Raw genomic sequence first — 25,725 nt, 5'->3', positions numbered from 1 at the left:
TATTAGAAAAACAGATAAGCAAAGCAGAATGGAATGAAAGTCACAGTAATTCTCTGTTGGTGCCCAAATGCGCGTCCTTTCAGAGACGTTTTGCACACGGGGGAGCGCTGTCCACGGATGCGCGTGCACCCGCAGGATGTGTCCGCGTGCCTCGCCATGAGCCGTGGAGGCAGACGTTCCCCGAGGGCTGTGGCCCTGCGCATGGCCTTTGTCCTGTGTCTTGCCGGTGTCATTGTGGCTGCAGGCTGGGGACAGCGCTGGGCTCACACCGCCTGGGTGCCTGGGCTTCACACGCTCGCTCCAGACCGTCCACAGGCTCTGCTACTTCCTGCCGCACAGAAGTCAGGGCCCTGTGTCTGTGTCTGCTTCACGGCTCAGCCGCTTCCCCAGGATGGACGTCTGGAGACCGGATCGCTGCCAGATGGAATGCGCGTTTTCATGGCGCTCGAGAGCTCTTGCCAAATCCCCCTCCGGTCCCCCGCTGCCCAGTGTGTCTGTCCGTGTGTCTGTCTGTGTGTCTGTGTGTGTGTCTGTCTCTGAGAGTGTGTGTGTCCGTCTGTGTGTCCATGTGTCTGTGTGCCTGTCTGCATGTGTCTGTGTCTGTGTGTGTCTGTGTGTCCGTCTCTGAGAGTGTGTGTGTCCGTCTGTGTGTCCATGTGTCTGTGTGTCTGTCTCTGTGTGTGTCTGTGTCCATATGTCCATCTGTGTGTCTGTGTGTCTGTGTATCCATCTGTGTGTCCATGTGTCTGTGTGTCTGTCTGCGTGTGTCTGTTTCTGTGTCCGTGTGTCCGTATGTCCGTGTGTCTGTGTGTCTGTGTGTCCGTCTGTGTGTCCATGTGTCTGTCTGTCTCTGTGAGTGTGTGTCCATGTGTGTGTCTGCGTGTCTGTGTGTCTGTCTCTGTGTGTGTATTCTCACCAGTGGTACATGAGGGAGACAGTCTTCCAAGCCTAAATAGCACACAGATCTAATTAAATAAATGTTTTTACTTTTTTTGCAAATGTGGCAGACACAAAGGAAACGTCTTTGTTGGCTTAGTTTACGTTTTTTCAGCTGCTAATGAGCATGGACGTTTTTCATACGTGTGTTAACTGTATGTTTCTTCCTTTGCCAGTTTTTTCTGATGGCGTTCCTTGTTTTCCGGTGGATTTTAGGGACACTGGCCCTGTGGGGTGTGATGCAGGTGCCGTCCCGTTTGTCACTTAAGCTGCTGGCCTGTCACAGAGGCTTCCCGTGTCCGCTCGCGTGTCCCCGGTCCTCAGCGCCTTTGCCGTCACGCTCAGCGAGGCCCATCTGCGCAGCTGCTCGACCGTAGCTCCTTCTGACACCTGCAGTTCCTTTTCCACAGTAAAGGCTTGAGTCCGCGCGGGACAGATGTTTTATCCAAGGAAGGTTGTGACCTTTCCTTCTGTTGTTTCAAAATAGCAGACCCAGGCTTCTCACTCCACTCATCAAATACCCCGTCCTTCCCCGCTGATGGGAAGGGCCACCTGCTCACGACCCGAGTGCCGCGGGGGCGCACACAGCTGTCCCCTCGCTCCCGTGTCATAGGACGGGTGGTGTCGGCGAGCGCGTCCTTCCCTATTGTGACCGTAGGGTTTTCTTAGCTGCTGTCTTGTGTTTCCCCTTTTCACGTGGACTTTGGAAACATTCAAGCAACCCCTGCTCCGTCTGTATGTCACTTGCCGGGGTCAGCACGCCACCAGCAGTGGCCGCGGGGGGGGACCGTCTGGGCCCCCAACCCCTCGCATCGGTGCCTTCCTCCTGTCTTCTCCTCGGATCCTGGTAGACGGTGTCGACCGAGGCTGATGTCTTCACAAATGCAGAGAACGCCGGGTTCTTGGCACGTGGCCTCATGGCCTGGGCATCCGGCCGCAGAGCTGGTGGGACGTCCCCGCGCCCAGGCCTCCCGCGCCCCGTCCTGGCCCCGCTCAGCCCCGCGCTCTGGCTGATCTTCTCAGCCCCACATCCCAGTGAATGGGGGCTCTCCTCAGCCGTGTCCAGAGGCTGCCCGAGCCTTCTTTAGCTTTGGTTCTTAGTTCTAATGAGCGCATGTTTCATATTTACGGCATGTTCTGTTTGTATTTTTCATCTGTGGCTGCTCTTAGACCTTCGTGCTTTGATTCACACTCTCCCCTTTCTCGTGAGCGGTTCTCGCTCCTTCCCTCCTCGCTGGGCGGCCTCACGGTCTGCGCACGTCCCTCTCTGCCTTTCCCTCTCCTTCCCAAACCCCGTCTTGGGTTGGTGGCTGACGCGTCTGGGGTTGGGTTTTCCTCATGTCTTCAGTACATCTGTACGGGCATCCTGTCTTCACGCTTACCCGTCCTTGGCTGGAAGTCTTAGATTACTACGTGCCGGCCCCCCAGACCCTGGCTCGAAACTGAGTGGCTTAGCTTTCACCCTGAGACCCCCCGGCTGTCACACGAGTCGCCTGGTTCCAGGTGCCGTGCATCTCTGCTTCCTCCTGTCTCACTGTGTCTGGCTGCACCCTGTTCGCGGTCGGGGCGCCCAGCCCAGCCCCAGGCCTCATGCAGGGGCCCTGCACTCAGCCCCCAGCCGTCTGTGAGGCTCAGGTGCCTGCACCCCGGAGCTCCATCCCCACGCACACCAGCGCATCCCCGCTCCTTCCGAGTGGCGGGGAACCACACATGCTTTTAACTTTTAAATAATGTGCTTACCGTTTCTGTGTGTTCGGGGGAGACAGGGAAGATCTCCGCATCCCTGGTATTGACTGGATACCTTCTTTGTCACTTCATCCAGCTAACAGGGGGCTTGGACCGGGGTGGGGGGGGCATGACCCAGGAGGCACAGCCTCACCCCTGCTTGAGGACAGACCATGCAAGAACATGCAGCCCCACCCTCAAGTAGTGTCCGAAGAGGATCGTGCCCAACGCCCACGGTGCTCCGAGGGTGGATGAAGGGGAGAGAGGCAATAGCACAGCTGCCCCCACACTCCGCAAACATCAGAATCCCCAGGAGGCCTTGTCAAACTACAGACCGCCGTCCGAGCCCACCCAGAGTTTCTGATTCAGCAGGTCTCAAAGCAGCCGACCAGAGCGCTCCAGGTGAGGCTGCTGCTGGTCCAGGGATCACACTTTGAGATCCACTCGTTTAGAAGCAAGGAAACCATTTCTTTCTTTCTGTTTGTTTAGGGTGTTCAACACGTTAAGGGAAACAAATGGCAGGAGCTTGGAATGAAAGCCCAGCTCGGAAGTTTCTGGGGTCTGGCACCGGGAACAGAGCACGCATATGTGTGTGTACACAGAGCGTCCCAGAGAGACGTTTTCTTGTCAAAAATGTATGAATTGAGCCCAGCTGGGCCCCGGGAGATGGGAATTGCCTTTCCAAAACTAAACCCAGTCCATTCTGCCCCTGGAGCTGGATTGCTCCCGCAGAGCGAGGGGTCCGGGTGACAAGGGGGAGACATCAGCCCGTGGCTGCTCCGGGCCCAGGCTGGAGGGGCACCGAGCAGATTGTAAATCTTTTAAATTAGGTTCAGATGCAAAGTCTGTAAAAGTCATACACACAGTTTTCTCCTGAGTGACTATGAAGCTGTGGTTGTTTGTTGGAGGGGGAAATTTCGCACTGCTAAAAGGAAGATGGTGGCTTGGCACCTGATGGATTTGCACCAGGTGAGATGCCTGTGGGGCTGGATGCCTGGTCCCTGCCAGCTTTGGTCTGGAGGCTTGGGCCAGGAGGCTGAGCTTACTCACCTGTCCGCTTGACAGCCTCATCTTCATAGTACAGCTCTGCACCGTGCCTGGATAGTCAGGCTGGTTGTTTGGACTATGCAGATGGATGGGTGGGTGGATGGACGGACAGGTGGATGGATGGATGGATGGATGGATGGATGGGCCGATGGGAGGATGGTAAATGGATGGGTGAACGAATGGATGGGGGAAGGAAGTGGGGAAGGACATGTCCTTCGGAGGGCTTATGGCACACTCTCAGTCAAGGCAGCTACTGGTGAAACTTTCACCAGGAGCTGAGGGCCATGCTCAGAAAATCTGTCCTACCTGAACTCGTCAGGGCACAGGGAGACGCACTCCACCCAGCCTGAATTTGGACGCCGAAGGCATCTGCGCACACCACGATGCGTCCCCGAGCAAGGGATTATTTTTGTCCCAGAAAGCCCCTGCTGTGTCACCTGCAAATCCTGGGAGAAAGAGGGGAGGATTCTGGGCAGGCCGCGGGTGAACCCTAACTTCTTCTGTTCTGCCACAGTGGCTGGGAAGGCACCAGGCCCACGCCCCCTCGGCCTGCAAATCCCAGGCCTTTGTGCAGCATTTCCTCCCAAGTGCGATTTCTGTGGGCTGGACCAGAGCGCATAAGGAGGATGCAGACGAGCTCGTTCACACCAGTGGACAGCTCCTGGTTGCCGACTTCCTCACCCTCAAAGAGCTCACTCTGATTTTGCCCAGGCCAGGAGCTCCCTCCACCACAGCTATAGGGTAATAGTAGGGGCGCCTCTGTGAAGTGGCCACCAAGGGAACGGGGCCCAAGGCCCTGCAGGTCGGGTTGGGTCCCCAGGCAGCTATCAGCCCTGCTGTTATTCAGGTGTGGTGGGCCCGCAGGTCAGGGCTCGGCCACCACCAAGCTCGTTCCCTGGGGCCCAGAGGAGGGGCACACCAGGCCATGCAGGACATTTGGGAAGCCAGCAGGGTTGCTCAGGGTCGGAGGCAGGGGTGGAGGGGGCTGGGTGGTTTGCACACAGAAGGAGCCCCTTGGGTGGGTTGCTAGCCCCGGGAGGGGCCGCCCCTCCAGGGTCAGCGAGGCCCCAGATGTCAAAGCATCAGATACAGACATTAAAAGACGTGGTTAGTGTCCAGGCCCAGCTCCCATTTTCCCTCCTGAGCCCTGACTCTCTGCAGACAGTGGAACTACAGACACAGCATGGTCCCCCCACCCCGCCTGCCCTGTCCATGCAACGCAGGAACCCAGGACCGGCCCCTCTGAACAAGCCTGTCGTGGCGTCACGGCCATGTGCGTGCGGCCGAGCGCTCCAGAATCCACCCCCTCTTCTCCCCACCCCCGCTGGGGCAGCCTTCCCTCCTGAATAATCCTTAGGACAGGTGTCCCCGGCCTGGACCCACAGCCCAGCTTGTCCCTGCATTTCCAGGGCTGCTGGGCTGGCCTGGTTTTGTGGCCCAAGCCAAGGGGGGCTGGGAAGTGAATGGGAGCTTGGCCCGTGCAGTGTCCCCTCCCCACCGCTCTCTGCAAGGTCACAATGCAGAATCTGACGGAGGAGCGCCGGGGCCCTGACCGTCCGCACTGCTCGCAGGCCCAGGCTGCTCTGAGTACCCAGGACCTGTAGCACACGCTCTGCCCCTCTCCAGCTTCGACACCGACCAGTCCTCCCGTGGACCCCCCTCCCGCAGAACGCTCAGGAGCTCAGTTTGGCCAGAGCTGGTTGCCTGCAACCAATGTTTCCAACTGGGTCTTCCCAGAGAGGTGGTGAGGCCTACGGGGTCAACTGTGAGTCAGGGGAGTGGGCGTCCGGACCCCTACCCCTCCATCCCCTGCTGAGACCACAGCGATGCTGCACGGGGCCAACTCGGAAGGCCTTGAGTCACGGGTCTCTGAGGAGGCCCCGGCCTCCTAACTCGGGCTTCCCCGTGCTGATACATGGGGTTGCCTCTGTTCCAGGAGGCCGCTGCGCTGGGCCCTGGGCTCCCGAGTGTCCACTCTCCAGGGCGGGAGGGGTGAGTGTGCGTGTGTGAGTGTGGGTGCGCGTGATGTAGTCGATCGGGGGTGAGGCCTGGACCACAGGATTCTAAATTCCTCCCAAAGATTCTGATGACCAGCAACGTTTGGGGGCTCCTGTCCCAGCCTCTCTGACAGCTCTCCGGAGGCCCCGCTCTGTGCACTTGGCCGAGGTGCCCCTTCTCGGGTCAGCTCAGGGCGGGTGCCCCGCTCCTGGCTGCGGGGCGGCCGAGCTACACATTAAATGAAGTCAGAGTCCAGAAAGCGGCTCTGTAAGGATGATGGAGGGCACATCCTCCAGGCGCCCTGCCTACGAGGGCGGAGCCACGCCGTGGCGCCCATTCTCCCTCTCCTGCACCGGCGCAGGAAGCGCTGGCCTTTGAACAGCGGGCACTCCACCAAACTGCCATTTTGGTCGTGCAGGGGTGCAGAGAGAACGGAGAAGCAAGCGAGAGGCAGGGCACCCTCTTCGGGTGTGGTGTGTGCCCCGATGCGCCAGCCAGGCCCCTGCGGCACTCGGTCCCAGCCCTGCGGGCTCACACTGCCCTGCGGAGGCCGCAAGCGCGGTCGGACCTGGAGAAGCTGCTCCCTGGCACCTGGACTGACCCGTCACAGTTCCCGGGTTTTTAAGCAGTAGGTCTCGCCTGCAAGGGCAGAGGACAGCTCTGGAACCCACCTTCAGACCCTGGCTCCGACGTCTGAGGAGCTCTGCTCTGGGGGGGCCCAGGGCGTCCCCTGCCCCCGAGCTTCCTCCCTCAGCAGCTGCCCGCAGACTGACACCTGGTCCTCGCCTTCATGTTTGCTGTTTCTGTTTGGGTGCCAATTAACCAAGCTGATTGAGATGATTAGTGGTGGAGATGCACCTTCTGGGTGTGACAGCCACATTCAGGCCCTGTGACTCTGCTCCCCAACTCTGGGTGAAGAGGCAGCTTTGGGGGGTCCCACAATAGTTCTGGCTCCCTGCCCCTCCCCCCATGAAGCCGCGGTGTGACCTTGGGCCCGTCTCGTGACCGCTCGGTGCCTTGGTAACAAGAACGCAGTTAACCGCCACTGCAGGTCCCAGCACCACTTCCTAGTCTAGCTTCCTCTGTTCAGAACTCCGTTATGGAAAACCCACTACGGGAGGCTGGACCAGATGGGGATCCAGGCCTCTCACAAAGCATACGGCTGGTAGGCCCTAACTTTCCATCGGCGGTCCTTAGGGTACAGACCCTGTGTTGCCTCATGGCCACAAGATGGCTGCCACCCCGCCGGACCTCGTGTCCGTAATCGTAGCTTTCCTGAAAGCCCCACGCTGAGACGTCTGCTTTCATCTCACTGGGCAGAACGGTCTGGCACGGCCACCTGTAGCCGCGGGGGGGCGGGAACATGGGGTCTGTGATGCGACTTGAGCCAGGCTCTGGAGCCGTGGCACCATCACCTCCACGTGCCTCATTCCTGCCCCACACAGAAGTTACCCGTGCGGCGATGCCCAGAACCCCCGGGCTGGCTCAGCTGTTCACTTCCTGTGCACTCTGTCCTGGCTCGGGGCCACGCGGTGCCCTGCCACACGGCACCCTTCCCTCCCTCCGCGGCCAGTTTAACCCAGAAAGGGGCAGGGATCTGAAGGGGTCCTGAACTCCCCCACGAAGCCACGGGCTGTCCTCACGTGACTAAAGCTTGAAGCCACTGAGCCAGATCCGGCCTTTCTAGCCATCCTGTCCTGTGGCTACACTAGACACACGCAGCTTCATACATCAATTCCAAATTAATTAACGTCTAATAAAGACGCCAGCTGCTAGGCCACGCCAGCCACATTTCAAGGGCACGTGGCCACCATATTGGCCGCCCAGGTCCTGTGGGAAGTCCTGTGGGGCAGCGCGGGGCTAGCAGCTGCTAACAAATTCCTAAGAGGGAGTTCATTCATTCATCGAACAACTGTTTCCTGGGCACCGGCGTGTGCGGGCTGTGTTCTGAGTGCGGCGGGCCAGGCGGTGGTCCTGGAGCTCACGCGTTGGTGGCATGGACGGACCAGCACAGCGAGGAGGCCCAGGGGCCGCAGCTTCAGAAGGGAGGGTGAGGAGGGCTCCACAAAGGGGTGGCATGTGAGCAAAGGCTTGTGGGCTGCCTGGCGCAGAGATCAGGGCAGGGTGTTCCCCCAGAGGGAAGAGCAGGTGCACAGGCCCTGGGGCCGTGGGGAGGGCAGAGGGAGAGGGGGCAGTGAGAGCGGGGAGCCCTGGGGGCTCAGGGCCGGCGGGCAGGGACAGCAGCTGAGGCGTGGCGGCCCCTCCAGAGACCCCCTGGTGGCGGCTGCAGGCCCCCCACTCGAGGTGCGCTCTGTGTTTGCCTTCTGGAAGATTCCTGGCGCACCACGTGTGCACCTGCGTTCCCAGCCTCCTGGCAGTCCGGCCGGAGTCTTGTGAACAGAAGTGGTGGAAGTCTCCCCCCCACACCCGCCCCGCCCCGGGCTAGCTGCACAGAGGCCCCCGCCGGCGTCATCCCGGCGCCAGGCTCTGGGAGCAGGACCCAGGGCAGGCCACTCAGTGCTCAGCACGGAGAAGCAAACTTCAGCCCACGCCCCTCATCCCGGGGCAGGGTCTGCACCATCATGGTGAAGGAGCTGCCCCTGGGCTCTGTGCACCATCTGCACACGGGCGGTCCAGGGCGGGCTGGGAGCCCGGCAGCGGGAGACGGTGGCCGCTGCGTTCTGGGAATTGAGGCCAGACCACGAGGAACCCACAGCCTCTCCCCCCGCCCCCAACGCGGGACGTCCGACCTGCCCAGACATGACTTGTTCCGGCTGTGGGTGGTGTCCGGAGGGGCCCCCGATCCTCGGCTGTGAGATTCCCGCTCCCTCCTCTGCTTCCCGAAGGCGCAGTCGGATGAGGGAGGAGGCAGAGATCTGCTGTCATCTCCGAAGGACGATGAGGCTCTGTAGTGAGGAATGGCAGTCCCAGAAGGGTGTCAGGATGGTCAGGCTGTGCACTGAGACAAGACAGACCAGGGCAGGCCTCAGAGGGGATCGTGGGCGAGGGTCTTCGGGGTTTTCGAGGACGCAGCTCTAAGACGCCTCTTTAGCCCAAGAGCGTGTGTTTGGGGTGCTCGAAGCAGGGTTTGTGTGGTAAGGCAAGTGCTGGACGAAGGTGTGTGGTGGGGCTGGCGTGCTCTTTTCAAATTGGATCGCAGGTCTGTGTCCGCTGGGGGCAGCTGCTGGTGTGTAAGTCCCCGGGGCCAGGCTCTGGGGTGGGGTGGGGGATGAAATTTGGTAAGAAACCCAAAGGGGCGGCACCACGTAGCCCGAGGCCACGGCTCCTGTGGGGCCCTCTTCCCTGGAACAAGCCCCAGGCCGGCGCCCTCTGGAAGCTGTGGACAGGGGCGCGGGCCACCCAGCAGCCTCGGTGCCCCCAGGTGTGGCAGTGCGGCGGCAGCATGGAGGTGCTCCCCTGCTCCCGCGTGGCCCACATCGAGCGTACCAAGAAGCCCTACAACAACGACATCGACTACTATGCCAAGCGCAACGCCCTGCGGGCAGCTGAGGTGTGGATGGACAGCTTCAAGTCCCATGTGTACATGGCCTGGAACATCCCCATGACCGTAAGTGGGGGCCAGCAGGGGCGGGGCGGGGCCGAGACGGAAGGGGGCGGGATGAGGACGGGGAGGGGGGGGCGGTGCCGGGGTTGGTGGGGCCGAGAAAGGGGAGGGGGAGAGGGCGGGGTGAGGACGGGGGGCGGGGCGCCGGGACGGGGGGGGGGGAGAGGGCGGGGCTGGGGTGGGGCGGGGTCGGGGCCGAGGCGGGGAGGGCCAGGTCAGCCTGGCCAGGGCGCAGGTGCACCCCCGGGCAGCCTGGGGCCACCCCTGCACCTGCCCCTGTCCCGAGTGGGGCTAGTCTGGGACAGGGCTCCCCGAAAGCGGGCCCAGCCAATTAGGTGCCCCCCGTTGGTGTGTTTTCCCATCCACCAAAGGCGCTGTCGATGAAGTGAGGGTCAGCTCTTCCCCACTCGCTGCGCATTGTGCCGACCCCCCCCACCTAGAAACGCACCCAGAAATGTGTTGGCAAAGCAGCGCGCCCACCACGCGGCCGGTTTGGGGCGCGGGGCAGCCCCAGCTCACTGCCTGCCAGCCCACAGGACATGCGTGGGGTCAGCTTGGGTTTTGTGGTCGATACACATGATAGAAAGTCTACCTCTTCGGCCTTTCTAAAGTGTGCCGTCCCCGGCGCTGAGCAAACCCACAGAGCCGTACAACCACTGACACTACCTAGTTCCAAAGACAGCACCCCAAAAAGAGTCGCTGTGCCCAATGAGCGGCTAACTCCCGTTCGCCTGCCCCCAGCCCTCAGCAACCACCAGCCTGTTCTGGACGCTTCCCATAAATGGAATCCTGCAGTGTTTCCCCCATTGTGTCTGGCTCCTTCGCTGAGCATCATGTTCTCAAGGTCCGTCCACGTTGTAGTGGGGTATCAATGCTTCTTCCTTTCCGTGGCCAGCTCACGTTCCAGGGTGTGGATGGCCGCAGTTGGTTTACCGCTCCACCCGCCACGGACACCTGGGTGCTCCCTGAGTCTTTGGTTTTAGTCCATGCATTTTTGACCAAACCACAGCCTAGTTAGGGGTTGCTGTTTGTGTTTTTTGTTTACTTTGTGATCAACTAATTTCCCCTAAATAGCCCATATTCTGGCTTTTCTTGGGAACTTAGAAGACTCGCTCCCCGGCCTCCAGAACAATAATGAGGGCAGAGAGAGGCGGCCCCTTACGTGGGACGCTGTCGAGGCTGCCAGGTTCCCCCCCTCCCAGCCCCTGCTCCAGAACCAGCCCTCACTCACATGCTGCTTCCCCCGCCACAGGGGGTGCGAGGCTCCAGGCCCCGGCTGCAGCCATCCTGGAAATGATTTTTACGTCAGCTCACAGTAAGCGCTCGATATTCTGTCAGACCCTGTGCACATGTGTGTGCCCCGTCCACGTGCTCACCTGTCAACATAGAGAGCTTCAAACACATACAGAAGTTACAGAAACAGCACTCATGTCTGTTACGTGCATTTCTCTCTGCACCTCCTAAACCCTGGCAGGGCATGCCCAGCATTTGGGTGACGCTGCCCAAGTGCCAGGCTGGGCCGCTGGCTCACAGGACCCCTCTGAGGAGGGAGCAGGGGCCGCTCAAGCCCCCCTCCTTCCCCACGGGCTCCTCACACAGCAGTTTCCAGCTGATGAGGAATGCCACGGAAGCACACGCACACACGTTTATCAGAGACAGAAGGAGGGCTCACTGTCTTTCACAAAGCCTCATTGTCCACCAAGGGAACGGATTCCAGAAACGTTCCCATTGCTACTGGAAAGGGAACCCGGGCACTGTCCTCATGGGCCTGCAGGCTGCGTCTGTGAGCGGTCACCAGGTCCAAGCCAGAGCCTGGCAGATGCCCCCTCACATCTCATTCTCAGGGACCTCTAGGGGCCCTGCACACCCATGTGTGAAGGCTGGGAGGAGCTTCTCTGTGGCCATGCCCACCACGCGGATGAGGGAGAGGGGCTCCCAAGGGCAGCATACCTTCCGCGGCCGATGGTGGAGCCACAGGCCCCCTGGCCAGGGGAAGGCACTTGCTCAAACCCGCTCACACCCACAGAGCTTGGTGCCCGCTGCAGCATCAGGGGCCCCAAGGCCACCCTCAGGTTCAGTGTTGGGCTAGAAGGACCCAGAACTCAGCAAAGCTGTTGTGCTCAGGGTTACGGGTTCTTGCAGTGAGGGATACAGACTCCCAGGAGTCAGACAGACAGCCCCAGCTCACTGCCCGCCAGCCCACAGGACATGCGTGGGGTCTGCTTGGGTTTTGTGGTCAATACACATGATAGAAAGTCTACCTCTTCGGCCTTTCTAAAGTGTGCCGTCCCCGGGGCTGAGCAAACCCGCAGAGCCGTACAACCATTGACACTACCTAGTTCCAAAGACAGCACCCCAAAAAGAGTCACTGTGCCCAATGAGCAGCGTGATCATCACCTCTCACGGTGATGCCATGTGACACTGCTGACCAGGCACACCCCCCCGAGCCTCAGTTTCTCCTGGGGGCTCATCCACGCACACATGGCCAGCCTCCCACAGGGCTGACCTTAGTCTCTAGCCCCTGCAGAAGTCGAGCAGATACCCCACCACGGCCCCAAGCCCCCCAGACATCACCCTGCAGCCTAGACTGTCCAGCCCAGATCCCAGGTAAACAACACTCTAATCAGGCGGGATGTTCCAAGGGCTTAGAGGTCACCTCCCAGGGGCGGGGGCCAAGGGCAGGTCTTTTGTTTGGAGTGTGCAGGGTATGGACAGCCAGCCCACAGTCAGGGGCCGTCCGTCCAGCCTGGGGCAGAGCAGGCTGGCTGGAGAAGCAGGCCCTTCCCATCCAGAACAGCTACCCAGGCCTCCAAGGGTCTGGGGGGACAGGAAGCCGAGGAGGCCGCCCCTAGCCACGCCCTGGGGGGTGGGGCTGCGCCCGGGTCCTGAGGCTCCCCCACCTTGGGCAGAGACCTGGGTCGTGGGGACTCAGCAACGCCAGCTCCCTTCCGGCCTCGCTTCCCCGCTCGCAGAACCCAGGGGTGGACTTCGGGGACGTGTCCGAGCGGCTGGCCCTGCGCCAGCGGCTGAAATGCCGCAGCTTCAAGTGGTACCTGGAGAACGTATACCCGGAGATGAGGACCTACAACGACACCCTCACGTACGGAGAGGTACCGCCTCCGCCGGGAGGGCCCCCCCAGCCCGCACCCTCACCCGTCCCCACGTGCGCGCTCACGGGCTCAGCCGGCAGCGTGCGCGGGCACGTTCGCACGTGCCTGGCGCCGAGTAGACGAGGAGCACAGACTCACCCGCCTACGTGCATGCAGAAACGCACGCTAGTAGATGCAGAGACACGTGCACACACGTGTGCACAAATACACGCACGAACGTGCACATATATTCACACGCACACACGAGGATCCATATGAGTACGTGGGTCTGTACACATAAGGACAAGCGCACACAGACTTGAAAGTATACGTTTGCACAGTTTTGCTCGTGTACACGCAGAGAGCGACTGATAGAGCCTCACTCATGCACACAAGCCAAAGGTGCCTGCCTGTGCACACGGAGACGCACAGACACCGTCGTCAGGACCAACTGTCAGGTGGGCAGGTGCACCCAACCCCTGAGACGGACGCACTAACGCACTCGCATAAACGCAGTCGTGTTCGGAAGCCGCCATGCATGCGTGTAAGTGCAAACAACACGCACAGGCAGGTACATCAGCTGCACGGAGACTCGCATGTCTGCCCAGCCCTCACGTGCACGACCACTGTCACCCTGGTCTGTGCTGGTGGCGGGGGCGGCCTCCCTCCCCTCGGCGCTCCAGCTGTTCCCGTGTGGAAGGAAGGCGTGCCCGTGGCCCTGGGCTAGCGCTCAGCGCAAGGCTCGAAGGGGTGCCCGGGGTGGAGAGTCCTGGCTGGCCTAGCCATTCCTGCAGCTGACGCCTTCCCGAGGCGCCCGCTGCCCAGCAGGCCCCTCTGCCCCTGAGTGGGGATGGGCTGGCCTTGCCCTGGCCTCAGGGACCCCCCAACAATGGGGTTTCTCCTCCGGTTTCTGGTTGTAGGTGAGAAACAGCAAAGCCAGCGGCTACTGCCTGGACCAGGGAGCAGAGGACGATGACCGCGCGATCCTCTATCCTTGCCACGGCATGTCCTCCCAGGTAGCGGTGCGCAGGCTGTGAGCGGGCTCTCAGGGCTGGCGTGGGGACCCTCGGGGAGACCCCCACCCCCAGTGGACTAAGAGCAGGGCTTCTGGTGCCAAACAGGCCCTGGGCAGCTCACGTCACGTTGCTTGCCTCAGTCCCCATCCATCAGATGTCACGATAATGGTACCTGTCAGGGCTGTCGTGTGGACCAAAGTGGATCATGTGGGAAAGCATTTGCCACCGTGTGGACAGAACCTAGAAGTGTTACCTAGAAGAAGGGTTAGCACTGGTTCCTACTGGTTGAGCTGCTCCTCAGTGTTGGGGGCTTTAAAAATGTCTGTACCGATGTCTAGACCCCAGGCCCATGGAACCAGATGGTGCAGGGACAGGTGTGTTTTCAGAGAGCTCGGGGTAGGACTCTGGTCCCAGTGACTCCCCTGCTGATAAAGGCAACACTTCTTAATGAGTGTTGGGGTCATTTAAATTCAGCCCCACAGAGTGCTTTCCCCAAATTACCCTCGGCTCCCCTCTAAGCACTCTCTGGGTCTGAACCTCACTCACAGAGGCCCATCCAGTGGAAACCCGCAGGGACCCGTCCCAACCCTGGGCACTGAGAAGCTGCCGAGTCCACACGGCCTGCCCGGCGGTGCATGGCGGGCGTGAGGGCCGAGCCTGTGACGCTGGAGCAGAGGATGTGGCTGCCCCCCCCCACACCTCCCGCAAGCCTTGTCTCCAGACCCCTGCTGGGCCTCCCATTGAGAGACAGAGTCTTAGTGGCCTCCAGGAGGAAATTCAGTCTCCTGGGCTTGTCACACTCCGTGGACAATTCTCTGGCTGGCACCCCCTGTGAGGGGCCGCGTCCTGCTGGGTTCTCTGAACATACCCAGCGAGCAGCCACGGGAGGGACCAGGCAACTGAGGTTTCCCCCAGTCCTGCAGCATGAGAAGAGACGCCACAAACCACGTGGCCTGAAAGACCTCTCTAGATGTGGCTCACACGTGTGCAGTCTGGGCTTGTGCTGGCCACCAGCTCAGGAGGGCCTCTCCCCCTCCCCACGGGGCCTCTCCCCAGGCTGCCCAGTTCTGAGGGCAGGCATCCCAGGAGAACCAGAGGGACCACGAGCGTGTACGCCCAGCCCCAGAGGTCAGCGGCGTGTCCGTGATGCTCCCACGCTCCCCAGGGAGATCCAGGGGCGATTGTAGACCCTCACCCTTCACAGGGGGTGCAGGTCACTGTCCCGGAGCGAGCAGGGTGGGAGGGTTGTGTGGGAAAACCCAGCCTTCCACTGGGAGCTGCCGGTGCACTCGGGCAGCGTGTGTGCACGCGCTCGGACAGGAGGGGAAGGGAGGGCGGGGCACAGAGAGGAGAGAGTACAGTGACACCTGACACCTGCTTTTTTATGGAGTCTGTGCTACTTTTAAGCACTTCTGTATCGTGTCCCCTGGATCCTCACCGCCAGGGAGGTGCTCTCAGGACCACCTGCTTACAGATGAGCATCCTGGGCACAGAGAGGTAGCGTGACTTGCCCAAAGCCACACAGCTGGGAATGGCAGGAACTCCATAGGGCTGGTCATGAGCAACAACGTGAAGTAGGATCAAGGCATGCGTGAACTTGGGGTTGCTCTCCATGTGGAAATAGCTGTTCACCTTGTGGTTGTTCGAGGGCAGATGGGGCACCCTAGGGGCGTGTGAGATTCTGCTGCTCTGGGCCGAGAGGCCAGGCTCCAGGAGCTGGGGTGGGGGCAGAGTTGTGGGAAGGAGTCTAAGGCGGTCCTGCTGGGGTTCTTGGGGGAAGGAGCGGGGCCACGGGCGTGGGGCGGTCTGGAGGGCATCCCCAGGTGGGCTCTCTGTGCGCCCCCCTCCCCCCAGGCCTGGCCCTCCCTAGGAAGCTCTGGTGCGTGGGCTGGCGGGGCCGGGCGGTGCCCACCCTCAGTTCCCTGACACCCGTCCACGGCCCCCTCTCAGCTGGTGAGGTACAGCACAGAGGGGCTGCTGCAGCTGGGCCCCCTGGGCTCCACCGCCTTCCTGCCCGACTCCAAGTGTCTGGTGGATGAGGGCAGGACCCGCGCACCCGCCCTGAAGAAGTGTGAAGACGTGGCCCGGCCCGCGCAGCGGCTGTGGGACTTCACCCAGGTCAGCGGGGCTGCTGGGCCCCCGGGGTCCCCGGGCCAGCCCGTGGGGGGACCCGCTGGTCTGGTCACAGCACTGTGACTGCCCCCACACTCCGCGTCCTCAGGCCTCCTGGGGAGGGGGTGTAGATGGAGGGGACGGGGGTGACCAGCACCCAGACGGCCTCGCCGCGGCGGCTGGCCGAGCTCTGCCGAAACCAGCCCCTGCCCCGGGCCCTGGGGCTGCTCGGACGCTGGGTTAGAAGTTCCAGCCCCGAGAACAGACCTTCGGCCTGGGGAGTCACAGGCGGCCCCCGTGCTGGTGGGAGCAGCCTGGGTGAGAACGGCAGCACGCGGATCCCCAGGCTGCAGCCAGCGCCCAGGGAAGGGGGCTTCCAGCGCCTCCCAGCCCCCGCTTGTTCTGGGCCTGTGAGCAGGGTCCAGCTGGCCTTCCTCCGGGTGGCCCTCTCCACAGCCCCTCCTGCCCTCTGTCCTCCCTCGGCTCCCCCGCACCGCATCCATCCGCATACCGCACACCCTTCTCTGGGCGTCTGGAGGTTGCCTCCCCACCAGCTCATCCTCCATGGTGTGGCTTCCTGTGGGTCTACCCAGGTTAGCCAAGGACACGTCCTCTCGTGACCTTGCCTGGAACCCCATCTCCCTCCAGCCCTGAGCAGCCCCCAAGCCCTCTCCCTAAGACCCACCTGTGTCCTAAGTCCCCGCGGTCTCCCAGGGCTCCTGCAGCGAATGACCACAGACATGCAGGCTCTCATTGTCCTCGTGGAGCGGGAAGTCTGAAACCAGCTGTCTGCAGGCGGTGCTCCTGCCGCGGGCTCTGGGGGGTCCTTCCTGCCTCTCTAGGCCCTGTTCCTCCTCCCGCCACCTGCTGTCCCCGTCTCTGTCTCCAAATCTCTCCCCTGGCGGGGACGCCAACATGGACCGAGAGTCACCTGCTCCAGTGTGACCTCATCCTGTCCAGTCACGGCTGCACAAACCCTGAGGTCGCACTGCTGGGTTCTGGGGCGAGGACTCGGTGGGTCTGACCTGCTTCTGCAGAACTCTCTGCCCATGTACTCCGTTGCAAGGCTCTTGGGACCCTGAGGCCCGGGGAGCTGCTTCCAGCGCCCCCTCTCCCCGCCGTGGGCAGCGGGCGTCTTCCGGGAGACATCCCTGTCTCCGCCCCCAACTTCCTCCCCACACGTTCTCTGCCCTCGGTCCCAAAGAGCAGACCCGTGACAAGTAAACACCGTCAGGTGACCCTGCCCTCAGCACTGGGGCCGGGGGGGGCTTCTCGTTGCAGAAGAGGCTGCAGGAATGAGGGGTCATGGTTTCAGGCACAGCCAGTAAGGGTCAGAGGTCCCAGGAGGCCAGGGTTGGGGGCGGGACAGCAAGAAGGATCTGTTTGGAGAAGATTGGGGACATACAGTATACAGTCCTGGGGTCCTCAGGCTTGGGCCAGGGTCCTTGATGTCTGGGGGACCAGGGGCCTGCAGGGGTGACTGATGGGCAAACCAGATATGACAGGAGTTGGGAGGCACCCGGGGGAGCCCTTCATCTTAGGGGCACTGTCTCCATTGTGTCAGTCACTCCTCAGACCCCAGGAGCAAGGCAGGCAGGTGACATGGCTGATAGGGTGGAGATGCCTGAGGACCGAGGACAGGAGGGGCCGGAGGCCAGCAGGGGACAGGCTGTCCCTGAGTCTCGGGTGGCCGAGCAGTGACCTGCATGGGGCTTGTCATCAGCCTCACCGCGAGCTGCTGTCAGGGCGGGAGCCCTGGGCGTCCATGCTGACCTGGTCCCCCTCCCCACAGAGTGGTCCCATCGTGAGCCGGGACACCGGCAGGTGCCTGGAGGTGGAAATGTCCAAAGACGCCAACTTCGGGCTGCGGCTGGTGGTGCAGAGGTGTTCGGGGCAGAAGTGGACCATCAGAAACTGGATCAAGCACGGGCGGCACTGACCCCAGGCCCACCCCACACCCCTTCCCTGACGCAGACCCTGAGGACCTGGGGAAGGTGTCGGGCTCACCCGCTGGGCCGGGTGCCAGGACTCAGGCCCCTCCCTGCCTACCGCGCCACTGGACCCCAAAGGGCCCTGGCCGTGCCCTGCGCCACCCCCAGCCAGGACCTCGTCTGGGCTGCTCACAGGCCATGTCCCTGAGATAGCAGGGGCCTCCCTGTGCACTCCGGAGGCAGAGGCCAGGGACCGGCCACCCCACCAGGAGCACAGACCCTGAAGCCAGCTCCACCTCCAAATCACGTGCCTTTTCTACGGTATTCCTGTCCAGGCCGCCGGGACGGCCACGTCTGCATGTGCTGAAGCCCCCTGTCCATCCCCTCCTCGCAGAATGACCCCCATGAACTCAGAGGGCGGCCGAGCTCCCGTCCGCACCAGGCAGAACTGGGCCTCTTCCGTCTTCTGGCCACATCTAAGGCAAAACCCAGAACGCAGAGCAGCACCCTCCCCGAGGCTGGGGAGAGGGGGAGACAGGAGACATGGCCATAGTGGACCCGACGACGCCCCAGGCAGGGGAGACAAGAAGACTGTGCTGCTTGCATCCAGCACAGGGCGGATCAAATGGGACAGAGTGCGGCTCATCCACCGGAGTCCCAGCTGCCGGGTCGTCCAGGGTCGGGACCCCTGTTCTAGCATCTCGCCTGGGGCCAGGCGCCTTCTCTCATTGCTCTGAAGCAGGGGCCAACCAACGATGACCCACGGCCCTGCGCCTGTTTTTATAAATAAAGTTTTATTGGCACACGGCCACACCTATCTGTTCCTATATTGTCCGGCGCAGCCTTGTTGCTCCAGGGCAGGCGCTGAGAGGCCGCACGTGCCCCACGGGGCTGTCCCAGGGGCTCCAAGAGGCCGTCTCTGGGCAGGACGGTGCTCAACGATTGCAGGGAACATTGCAGGGCCCCGGGAGGGAAGCCGGAACCAGTCCCACCTGTTCCCATCCCCCATCAGACTCAGTGCCCGGCTACACCCAGCACCAGGTGCACCCCAGCGCCGGCCCCTCCCTGATAGACCAGCACCCCCATTCTGGCTGCACCTGTATGCACCCAGCTGCTCCCTAACTCTGGGTGGAAGGCCTGGGCTCTCGTGACAGGACCCCGGGGCTGGCCTGGCTCACCCAGACGGATGCCAACGCCTGCAAACCCAACCGCCCAGTCCTCCCAGGGCGGGTTCCCGACGCCCTTCAGGGGTCTCCCAGGGGCAGGAACCGTGGCCCCATCTGTGACTTCCCATTCTCGTTGAGTTGTGTGGCGCCGGCTGGCAGGCTTTCTGGACAACAGGGCTTCATGCCGTGGGCACGTGGGACTTACCTCTTGTCCTTGTGCTGGGCCCGGGCAGCCCACCTTCCAGGGAGGGCCGGTCCAGGGAAAGCATCACAGCCCTTGCCCCCACCGTGTCTCCTTCTGAAGAGGAGGGCCGTTCTGGGAGTGCTGGGGGTCTCAGCCCTGAGACAGCAGCTGTTTGCCCTCTCTTAGGGTCAGTCTCTGGGGAAGATGGGGGCTCTGACCGACCCTCGGGGTCGGAGGGGTCAGAGGGGCACGTGGGTCGTGCAGTCACTGTTCTCTGGCCCCGGAGAGACGCAGTGAGTCTGCACCTCACTGTCCCCCATCCCAGGCCCCTGGGCACGTGGTCCTCCCCCAGCGCCCTGCCCCCTGGGCACCCACCCCACCACCCCCTCCTCCCCTGCTCCGTCCTGGGCCCCAGTCCCTGTTGCTGTGGAAGCCCTGACCGGCCCCAGCTTCTCCCCAGAGAATTCCACCAGCTCCAACCCAAGGCCCCCAAAGCCCTCTCTATTTCAGATCTTCCCCAAATTTTAAGACCATAGTGGAGACAAACGGCTGGCCAGAGTCCACCTCTCGCCAAAGGCCCGAGTACACACACCTCCAGAAGTTTCCAAGTGAAGGTGAGACACGTCGCAGAGTTCGACACGCAAAGTGGGCTGCCCATGGTTTAAAATGGGACGCGTCGCCACTCAAATGATAAAATTCACGGTGCTATGGTTCATTAGGCAAACTGACAGTCCCACGGAAGCCGCTGGTTGTAGCCCTACAGCCTCAGGGACAACGGAGGCGTCTGGACCAAGCTCCCATCCTCGCGGAAGGCGACACCTTCCGAGAGCCTGCTGTCTATCAGGTCCCGGTGCGAGGCGGAGGCCCTCTGTCTGCCATAAGCAGGGACAAAGCCGCCCTCTTCATGAGGGGTGGGTCACGTCGCTCTCCTAGCCCTTACCCCGAAGAACCGCCTAGGAACCCCGGGGCACAACTCAATCCCGAGAGCCCCGGCCCCACGCCGCTGCAGCTCCTGCCAGGTGGAGGCGCTGTGGACACGGTCCTGTGCAGTTCTGCGGTCACCACGTGGCGTGGCCCTGGCCGTGGCGGGCTGGTGTCCCCAGTGGTGCAGATCCCTGTCTGTTCTAACTCATGGTGACACACACTCCCCTGGGCCCCCACCGCCATCCATCCATGGGCTGTCCTTAAGTGAACCCAGCCCCTGAAACCCTCTGACCTCCTGTTCTTGCTTCCTTGGCCTTAAAGCACAGTAACTCTTCTTCTTTGTCTGCTTTTGAAACATGGGTCTGTGGTTGAGGCCACCCCACTGCGCCAGGAAGGGTCCCATCCATCAAACAGGGCCTTGAATGCAAGGGATGGATCGCGTGATGGAAGTGCCCAGGCTTTGAGGGGGGCACTGGGGCATCCCAGGGACTCACCTTCCAGCAGCTGAAGGGACCCCAGGAGCCACGGCCACTTGAGGGGCTGGAGCTACAGAAGGAGCAGGGGGAGCGTCCCTGCCATCGGAGACCCCCAGCTTCCCAGCCCGGCTCAGCCAGGGAAGGGAGGCAGGAAAGGGTCTGCCCACTGCAAGCTAGCAGCCAGGGCCCGTCTCAGAGCAGACGGACTTCCCCGCACAGACGACCCACTTGCAAGGGTCAATTTTTACGTTTTCAGGAATTTTGTGAACCAGTTGTGAAATACAGCATTACTAAAAAGTAAATTATATGAACCTACAATTAAAAATTACACTGAAAACAAAGGTAACAAATAGTCAAAACTCACCACTTGCTATTTATTATCACGTCATTACCGCCTGCGCTCTAGCCATGGTCCGTCCCAGGGAGGAAGTGAGGGTGTGCGCCGGATGGCAGGCTGGTGGCTGGCAATGGTCCACGGTGGAAATGCTCGTCAGTGGGAGTGGTCGGCACCACAAGCCAGGGCGCGCTTTACAGAGAGCTGCTGCTGGACACCGGCACCCCTCTGTTTACGTTGTCCCAGCCCCCCCCCCCACACACAGTATCTTCCGGGCCCAGTGACACAGGTGGTTCTTTTCAGAGCGAAGAAGGTCTCCAGCCATGCAAACTCCTCTCCCCACCTGCCTGGGTAAGTGCTGGTGAGCATTCTGGGAAGAAGGAGAAAGAGGGGAGAAATATGTTTAAAACTGCAATCCCACGTCCTCCTTGAGATAAGCCTGGTAGTGCTGAGAACCTCTGTGCCCATTTTACAGGTGGGGAAGCAGAAGCTCACAGGACGGAAGTGACTTGGCTGCAGGCACGCACTTTCCCTGGGGCAGGTCCAGAGGCTCGTACTCAGATCGGCTCCACCCTGCCTGGCTGCCAGGGATGGTTTTCTTTCTTTCTAAACAACTGTCATGTTCAAATGGCAAAGATACAAGCAAATAGAATTTAATAAAACTTAATAGCAGGCCCTCTTCTTCCACTAATTCAATTGTAAATTGGCCCTGCCACGAATTCAGAAAAATCCATGTTGTTTGTTTAAAACGGTTCATTGGTAACCAAACTTAATAAGCAGCCGGGGCTTTGGGCGGGGCTGTAAACATGCAGATGCTTCTGATGAGAGGCAGGGAGCGCACAGAGGTCTTTCGTTTCCTCTGCTCTTGACAGAGATAATGTGCATCAGAACTTAATTTTGTCTAATAAAAATTTCATTGCTCCAATGAATCTTCATTTATGGTTGAAACCCGTGGGGCGAGTGTACCCTGTGGGAAGCGGGGATCTGGCCCAGGGGTGGGGTCCCCAAGAGGAGGGCAGGGGAGTGGGCCAGGGAGCAGGTTGGGGGGAGTGTGGAGCAGGGCAAGGGAGTGGAGGGGAGGGCGCTGGGGGAGGAGGAGCACGGCAGCGGAGCAGGTTGGGGGGAGTGGGGCCTGTGGGGCCAAGGAGAGGGGAGCGGGGCAGGTTGGAGGGAGCTGGGTAGGGCGCGGGGCAGGTGGGGGAGGGGGAAGGGGACGGGGGAGTAGGGCAAGGAGCGGGTCGGGGAGTGGGGTTGGGGTGGGGCTTGGGGAGAGGGAAGGGGGAGCTGGGTAGGGGAGCAGGGCTGGCCTCTGAAGCCTCCTTGCAGGCCCCCTGGCACCCACCCCGTGCCGGGGTCCCTGACCCAGCCACAGGCACAGGGAGGGGCGGGGGCATGTGGATCTGGCCTCTGGGGCGCTCCGGGCACAGGCAGATTTCAGGGCTGAGCCCTCACCCCGGCCACACCCCAGAAGGATGTGCAGGCGGTGTTCAGCGGGTGAGACCTGGTGTCCGCAGCCCCTGCCCCAGAAGGACCCCAGCTGGAGTTCCTACTCACCCGATTGTCAAACACGCTCGACCGCAGTCCTGCCAGCTGCGGGTGGGTCCTGCCCACACGCCCCGCGGGGCCTTGCCTGGCCTCCCCTGCTCACCGGCTCCAGAAGCACGTCTCAGCAGGGGTCCCAAAGGCAGATGGAGCCCCCCAGCTGGTAGGGCCTCCCCCACCATCCCCACCCCCACCGGAGCCCAGAGAAGGACCCCTGAGATGGCTGGCCCATCGGACGTTACACAGAACTTCATGTGTGACATGAGCCTGAAGATTGCTCGGGACCTGCGCCTGGTTCTCACGCAGCTTCTCACACAGCGGCTGGGGCAGCCCCAGGGCCCGGAGCACAGCCCTGGAGGGAGTGGGGTCCCGCGGTCAGCTCCAACCTGACCGGCCTCAGGGGAACCTGGCAGTCCCTGCATTTACCCCACGTGCCCCGCAGGTGACGAAGAGCTCAAGCTCAAATCAGAGGGACGGCTCCCACGGTGGGCGCCCTGGGGGCATGGAGCGAGTTTGCAGGGGCCACACTAAGACAGCTCTCAAAACGATTAATGTGGAGACGGCTCTGGAGCCTGCTCCCCTTTCTTCCTGGGAGCCTCCCGCAGGCTTGAGCAGGGCTCACCGCCAAAGTCAGAAACTGTCCTTGGGAAGCAGGACTCGCGCCTGACCCACACTGGCTTGACCCTCTCCCCACAAGGTCCCGAGCCCGAGGAATCCTGGCGGACACAGACTCCCGGCAGCTCCCCGCCCTCCCCCCTACTCCTGAGCGCCCGCCCTGTACCCCTCCCCAGAACCCACAGGGAATGGCCTGTCCAGTGAGCCGAGGACAAGACCGGGGTCACTTGCCAAAATGGCCGGAAGGCCATCAGAGCGGCTCCTCTCTGCAGTGGGAAGGGCAGCCCCGGAGCCACGGCGCATTCCACTAGGATAGCACGTCCTCCCAACGCCGGCGGGCAACAGGCGCTGCCCCAGCAGGTGGAGGTGCAACCGGGTGAGGGTCGGAAGGCTGGTGAGCCACTGCGACAGCTCGCTCCGCAATGCCTTCCGTGGACGTGGACAGGCCCGTGAGGGGGTCCCCCCTGTGCTGGGATCAATAGTGCCCCCAAGACCCTGTCCACCTGGAGCCTCAGAAGGTGACCTTGCTGGGAATAGGGTCTTTGCAGGCGTAATTGGTTCAGACGAGATTGCGCACGGGTCAGGTGGGTCCTGACGCAATGACTGGGGTCCTTGTAGGGGGAGGTTAGGACACAGACACACACAGAGGGAGGAAGCCCAGTAAAGATGGAGGCTGAGACGGGAGGGACGCATCCACAGGCCCGGGGGCGCCCAGGACATCAGAGGCCCCAGAGCTGGAAGGGACCTGGAATGGAGTCTCCCTCAGAGCCTCAGACCCGGCCCGCTGACACCTGATCTCAGACGTCTGGGCTCCGGACGGGATAAGCACCTTGCCGCTTCAGCCACCCGCCTGTGGTCCTTCTATACGGTAGCCCGGGCGCGGCCACGCTCCGTCTCAGAGACGCACGAGGTGATGCATTCAGCACCCACAGCATCTCAGGGACACAGCGGGACCTGAAGCCCAGGCGCTCAGCACCCGGCCTGCGCTGGTTGGACTCAACCTGCACGGGGCTGACCTTGGGTCTCTATGCACGGGCGCTTCTCCCCTCCCAGACTCCCATGACCTCCCGCGAACGAAACGCCCCGTGGTTTCCACTGACGACAGAATCACTGTCCACGTGCTGCCGATGAAGCTGAGGCTTGTTGCCCGTCCGTCCTCCCTGCTGGCCATTCTGTGTCTGCGGCCCCGCCTGCTTTGTCGCTGTCAGGCGGTGGCCGGCGCTCCTGGCGTCCTGCATGCACACAGGGCCGAGGGACCGGGAGTGGCGACCGCGCGCCCGCTGAGCCTGAGCAGGGCCTGTGAGCGTGTCCTCGTGGGCGGTGGAGTGCCTGTTTTCACATTTCTGTGGCTTGTGTTGGTGAGTTCACTGTTGAAGGGGGCCCCCAGCGTGGAGCGGAAGCGTGTGCTGCTAAGGCCACGAAGGCTGCAATGTGCCGGCGGAGGAAATGCGACGCGAGCTTTGTTCGGGCAGAATGACAGCTGTTGGCGGGGGTTGTGGTACTGAGTCGACAGCATCGATTAAATAAGGTGTCTTCCAACAGAAACACATCAAATAAAGCCATCTATTGACCAGTGAACAGAAGTGTGACCTGAGGCTCGCAGGCAGCTCATCCGCGTGTCCCCAGGAACCACGGCCCCGCGTCCGCTGATTGGCGCCGACGGGGACTGCGAGAGCACGGGGGCGGCAAGGACTGCATGTGTCGTGTGTTCACAGCGGGAGGAAGTGCCGCTCTTCACTGGAGGTCAGGGAAGGCCAAGGTGTGATCCCGGCCCGGGTCGCCAGCCCTGCGGGCTGTAGTCACGCACCACTGTGCTGGGACTGTCCCGTCCGGTGCCGCCAGGGCCGGTGGGCCGGTGTCTTGTCCGTCACGCCTGCGAGGCCGTGAACTCGGGCCTGGGAGGGTGACCAGGAGGCCCCCTGACATGGCGAGCTGAGTTTCCACCGCCAAGGAATGGGGTCTCAAAACTGCACAGGAGTTTAGAGCCACGGCGTCCCTTCTCGCGTGGCTCCGCCGGTCAGGCGCGGATGCCCGGGTATGCCCTGGGGCTGCACAGAGCTCGGGCCTGAGGCAGAGGTGGGGGAAGAGGCGGCGAGGGGCTGCACACTGCGGGCAGCCGGCGGCCACGGGCCTCCCAGAGCTGCCGGGGCCTGAACTCAGCCGTGCGCCCCTGCTGCCTCCTCCTATTGAGACGAACTGCTTCCCCGCTGACGGCCAATGCTAATTAAGCTGACGACCTTGATAAGTCACACAGCTGACTGCTCGGGGACAAAATGGATGGGAAGTCTTGTTCGTGATTTCTTCTGCTCTTTTATGCGCCTGATAGTCATTTTAAAATTAAATTGAGTGGCTTATCGGTGCTAATTCAAATCGACAGGGCAATCTTTCTTCAGTGACTAACTGATAGCGGAGAGGCCGGCCACCCTGCCGACATCACTCATCGCTGCTCCGCGGAGCCTGGCCCCGCTGTGGGGCTTTGAAGTGATCACTTTCAACCTGGGCCCTTTTTTCCCCAAAAGTACAAGGCGCCTGGGCTCCAAGCCTTGCCCTTCGGACCCTCAGAACCCGCCTTCGCGGGGGTGTCCAGTGCGTGGTGTCCCGTGTGCTTGCCCCTGCGAGTCCTCCGCTAGGCGAGTGGGGGGCTCACCGTGGAGACCACCCCCTCCCTTCTCTCCTGCTGAGCCCCCACGCCGCTCAGAGGACAGACACAACCTTCACTCACACCTGTCCCACCGCAGAAGCCACGTGTCCACGTTGCACAAAACAAGAAGAAACAGCATGGCGATCCTCAGCACACTCATGCAAAGACAGACCAAAAGCCTTCCAGAATAAAATAACCCTAAGAATAGAAGAAAATCCCAGAAAGTGCTTCACCTGAGAAGAACTTAAGACAACACTTTAAACTTTATTTTATTTATTTTACACATTTAAAGAAGAGCTTAGAAATTAGAAGGCAGAACTTGTGAAGTGAAAACCACAGATTTCAGAACTGAAGAAACAAAAGAAGGCTCAAGACAGCGGAACAGGAAGCTAGGAAGTGAGCCCCACAGAGCAGGAACCAGAAT

General features: G+C 61.6%; 1 protein-coding gene and 1 long non-coding RNA gene across 8 annotated transcripts in view; one reads left to right on the top strand and one right to left on the bottom strand.

The window, feature by feature from the left end:
* Window positions 1–18,081, top strand: part of GALNT9 (polypeptide N-acetylgalactosaminyltransferase 9) — a 74,900-nt gene extending 56,819 nt beyond the window's left edge. Inside the window, exons 7-11 of the mRNA XM_028095946.2 lie at window positions 9,089–9,274; window positions 12,244–12,381; window positions 13,281–13,376; window positions 15,327–15,494; window positions 17,281–18,081. Of these exons, the coding sequence (XP_027951747.1) occupies window positions 9,089–9,274; window positions 12,244–12,381; window positions 13,281–13,376; window positions 15,327–15,494; window positions 17,281–17,427 (735 nt within the window). The 3' untranslated portion in view covers window positions 17,428–18,081. The remainder of the gene's footprint in view (window positions 1–9,088; window positions 9,275–12,243; window positions 12,382–13,280; window positions 13,377–15,326; window positions 15,495–17,280) is intronic.
* Window positions 965–16,607, bottom strand: LOC114202649 (uncharacterized). Of its 7 annotated transcripts, XR_015767043.1 has the most exons (4): window positions 16,174–16,607; window positions 12,172–12,324; window positions 10,503–10,558; window positions 965–8,665 (listed from the first exon to the last, which is right to left on the bottom strand). It is a non-coding gene; the product is annotated as an uncharacterized LOC114202649 (long non-coding RNA). The 7 variants fall into 7 exon arrangements; XR_015767042.1 differs by lacking the exon at window positions 16,174–16,607 and having other exon boundaries at window positions 12,172–12,344; XR_015767044.1 differs by lacking the exons at window positions 12,172–12,324; window positions 16,174–16,607 and having other exon boundaries at window positions 965–4,154; window positions 6,378–8,665; window positions 10,503–12,155.
* Window positions 18,082–25,725: the final 7,644 nt, after the last annotated feature.

The sequence above is a fragment of the Eumetopias jubatus genome, unplaced genomic scaffold (assembly GCF_037043125.1).
Source record: "Eumetopias jubatus isolate StellerSeaLion01/CBP00866 unplaced genomic scaffold, mEumJub1_p1.0 scaffold_16, whole genome shotgun sequence".
NCBI lineage: Eukaryota > Metazoa > Chordata > Mammalia > Carnivora > Otariidae > Eumetopias > Eumetopias jubatus.
The sequence above is the reverse complement of the archived record's forward strand: the minus strand, read 5'-3'. Positions and strand labels throughout refer to the sequence as shown.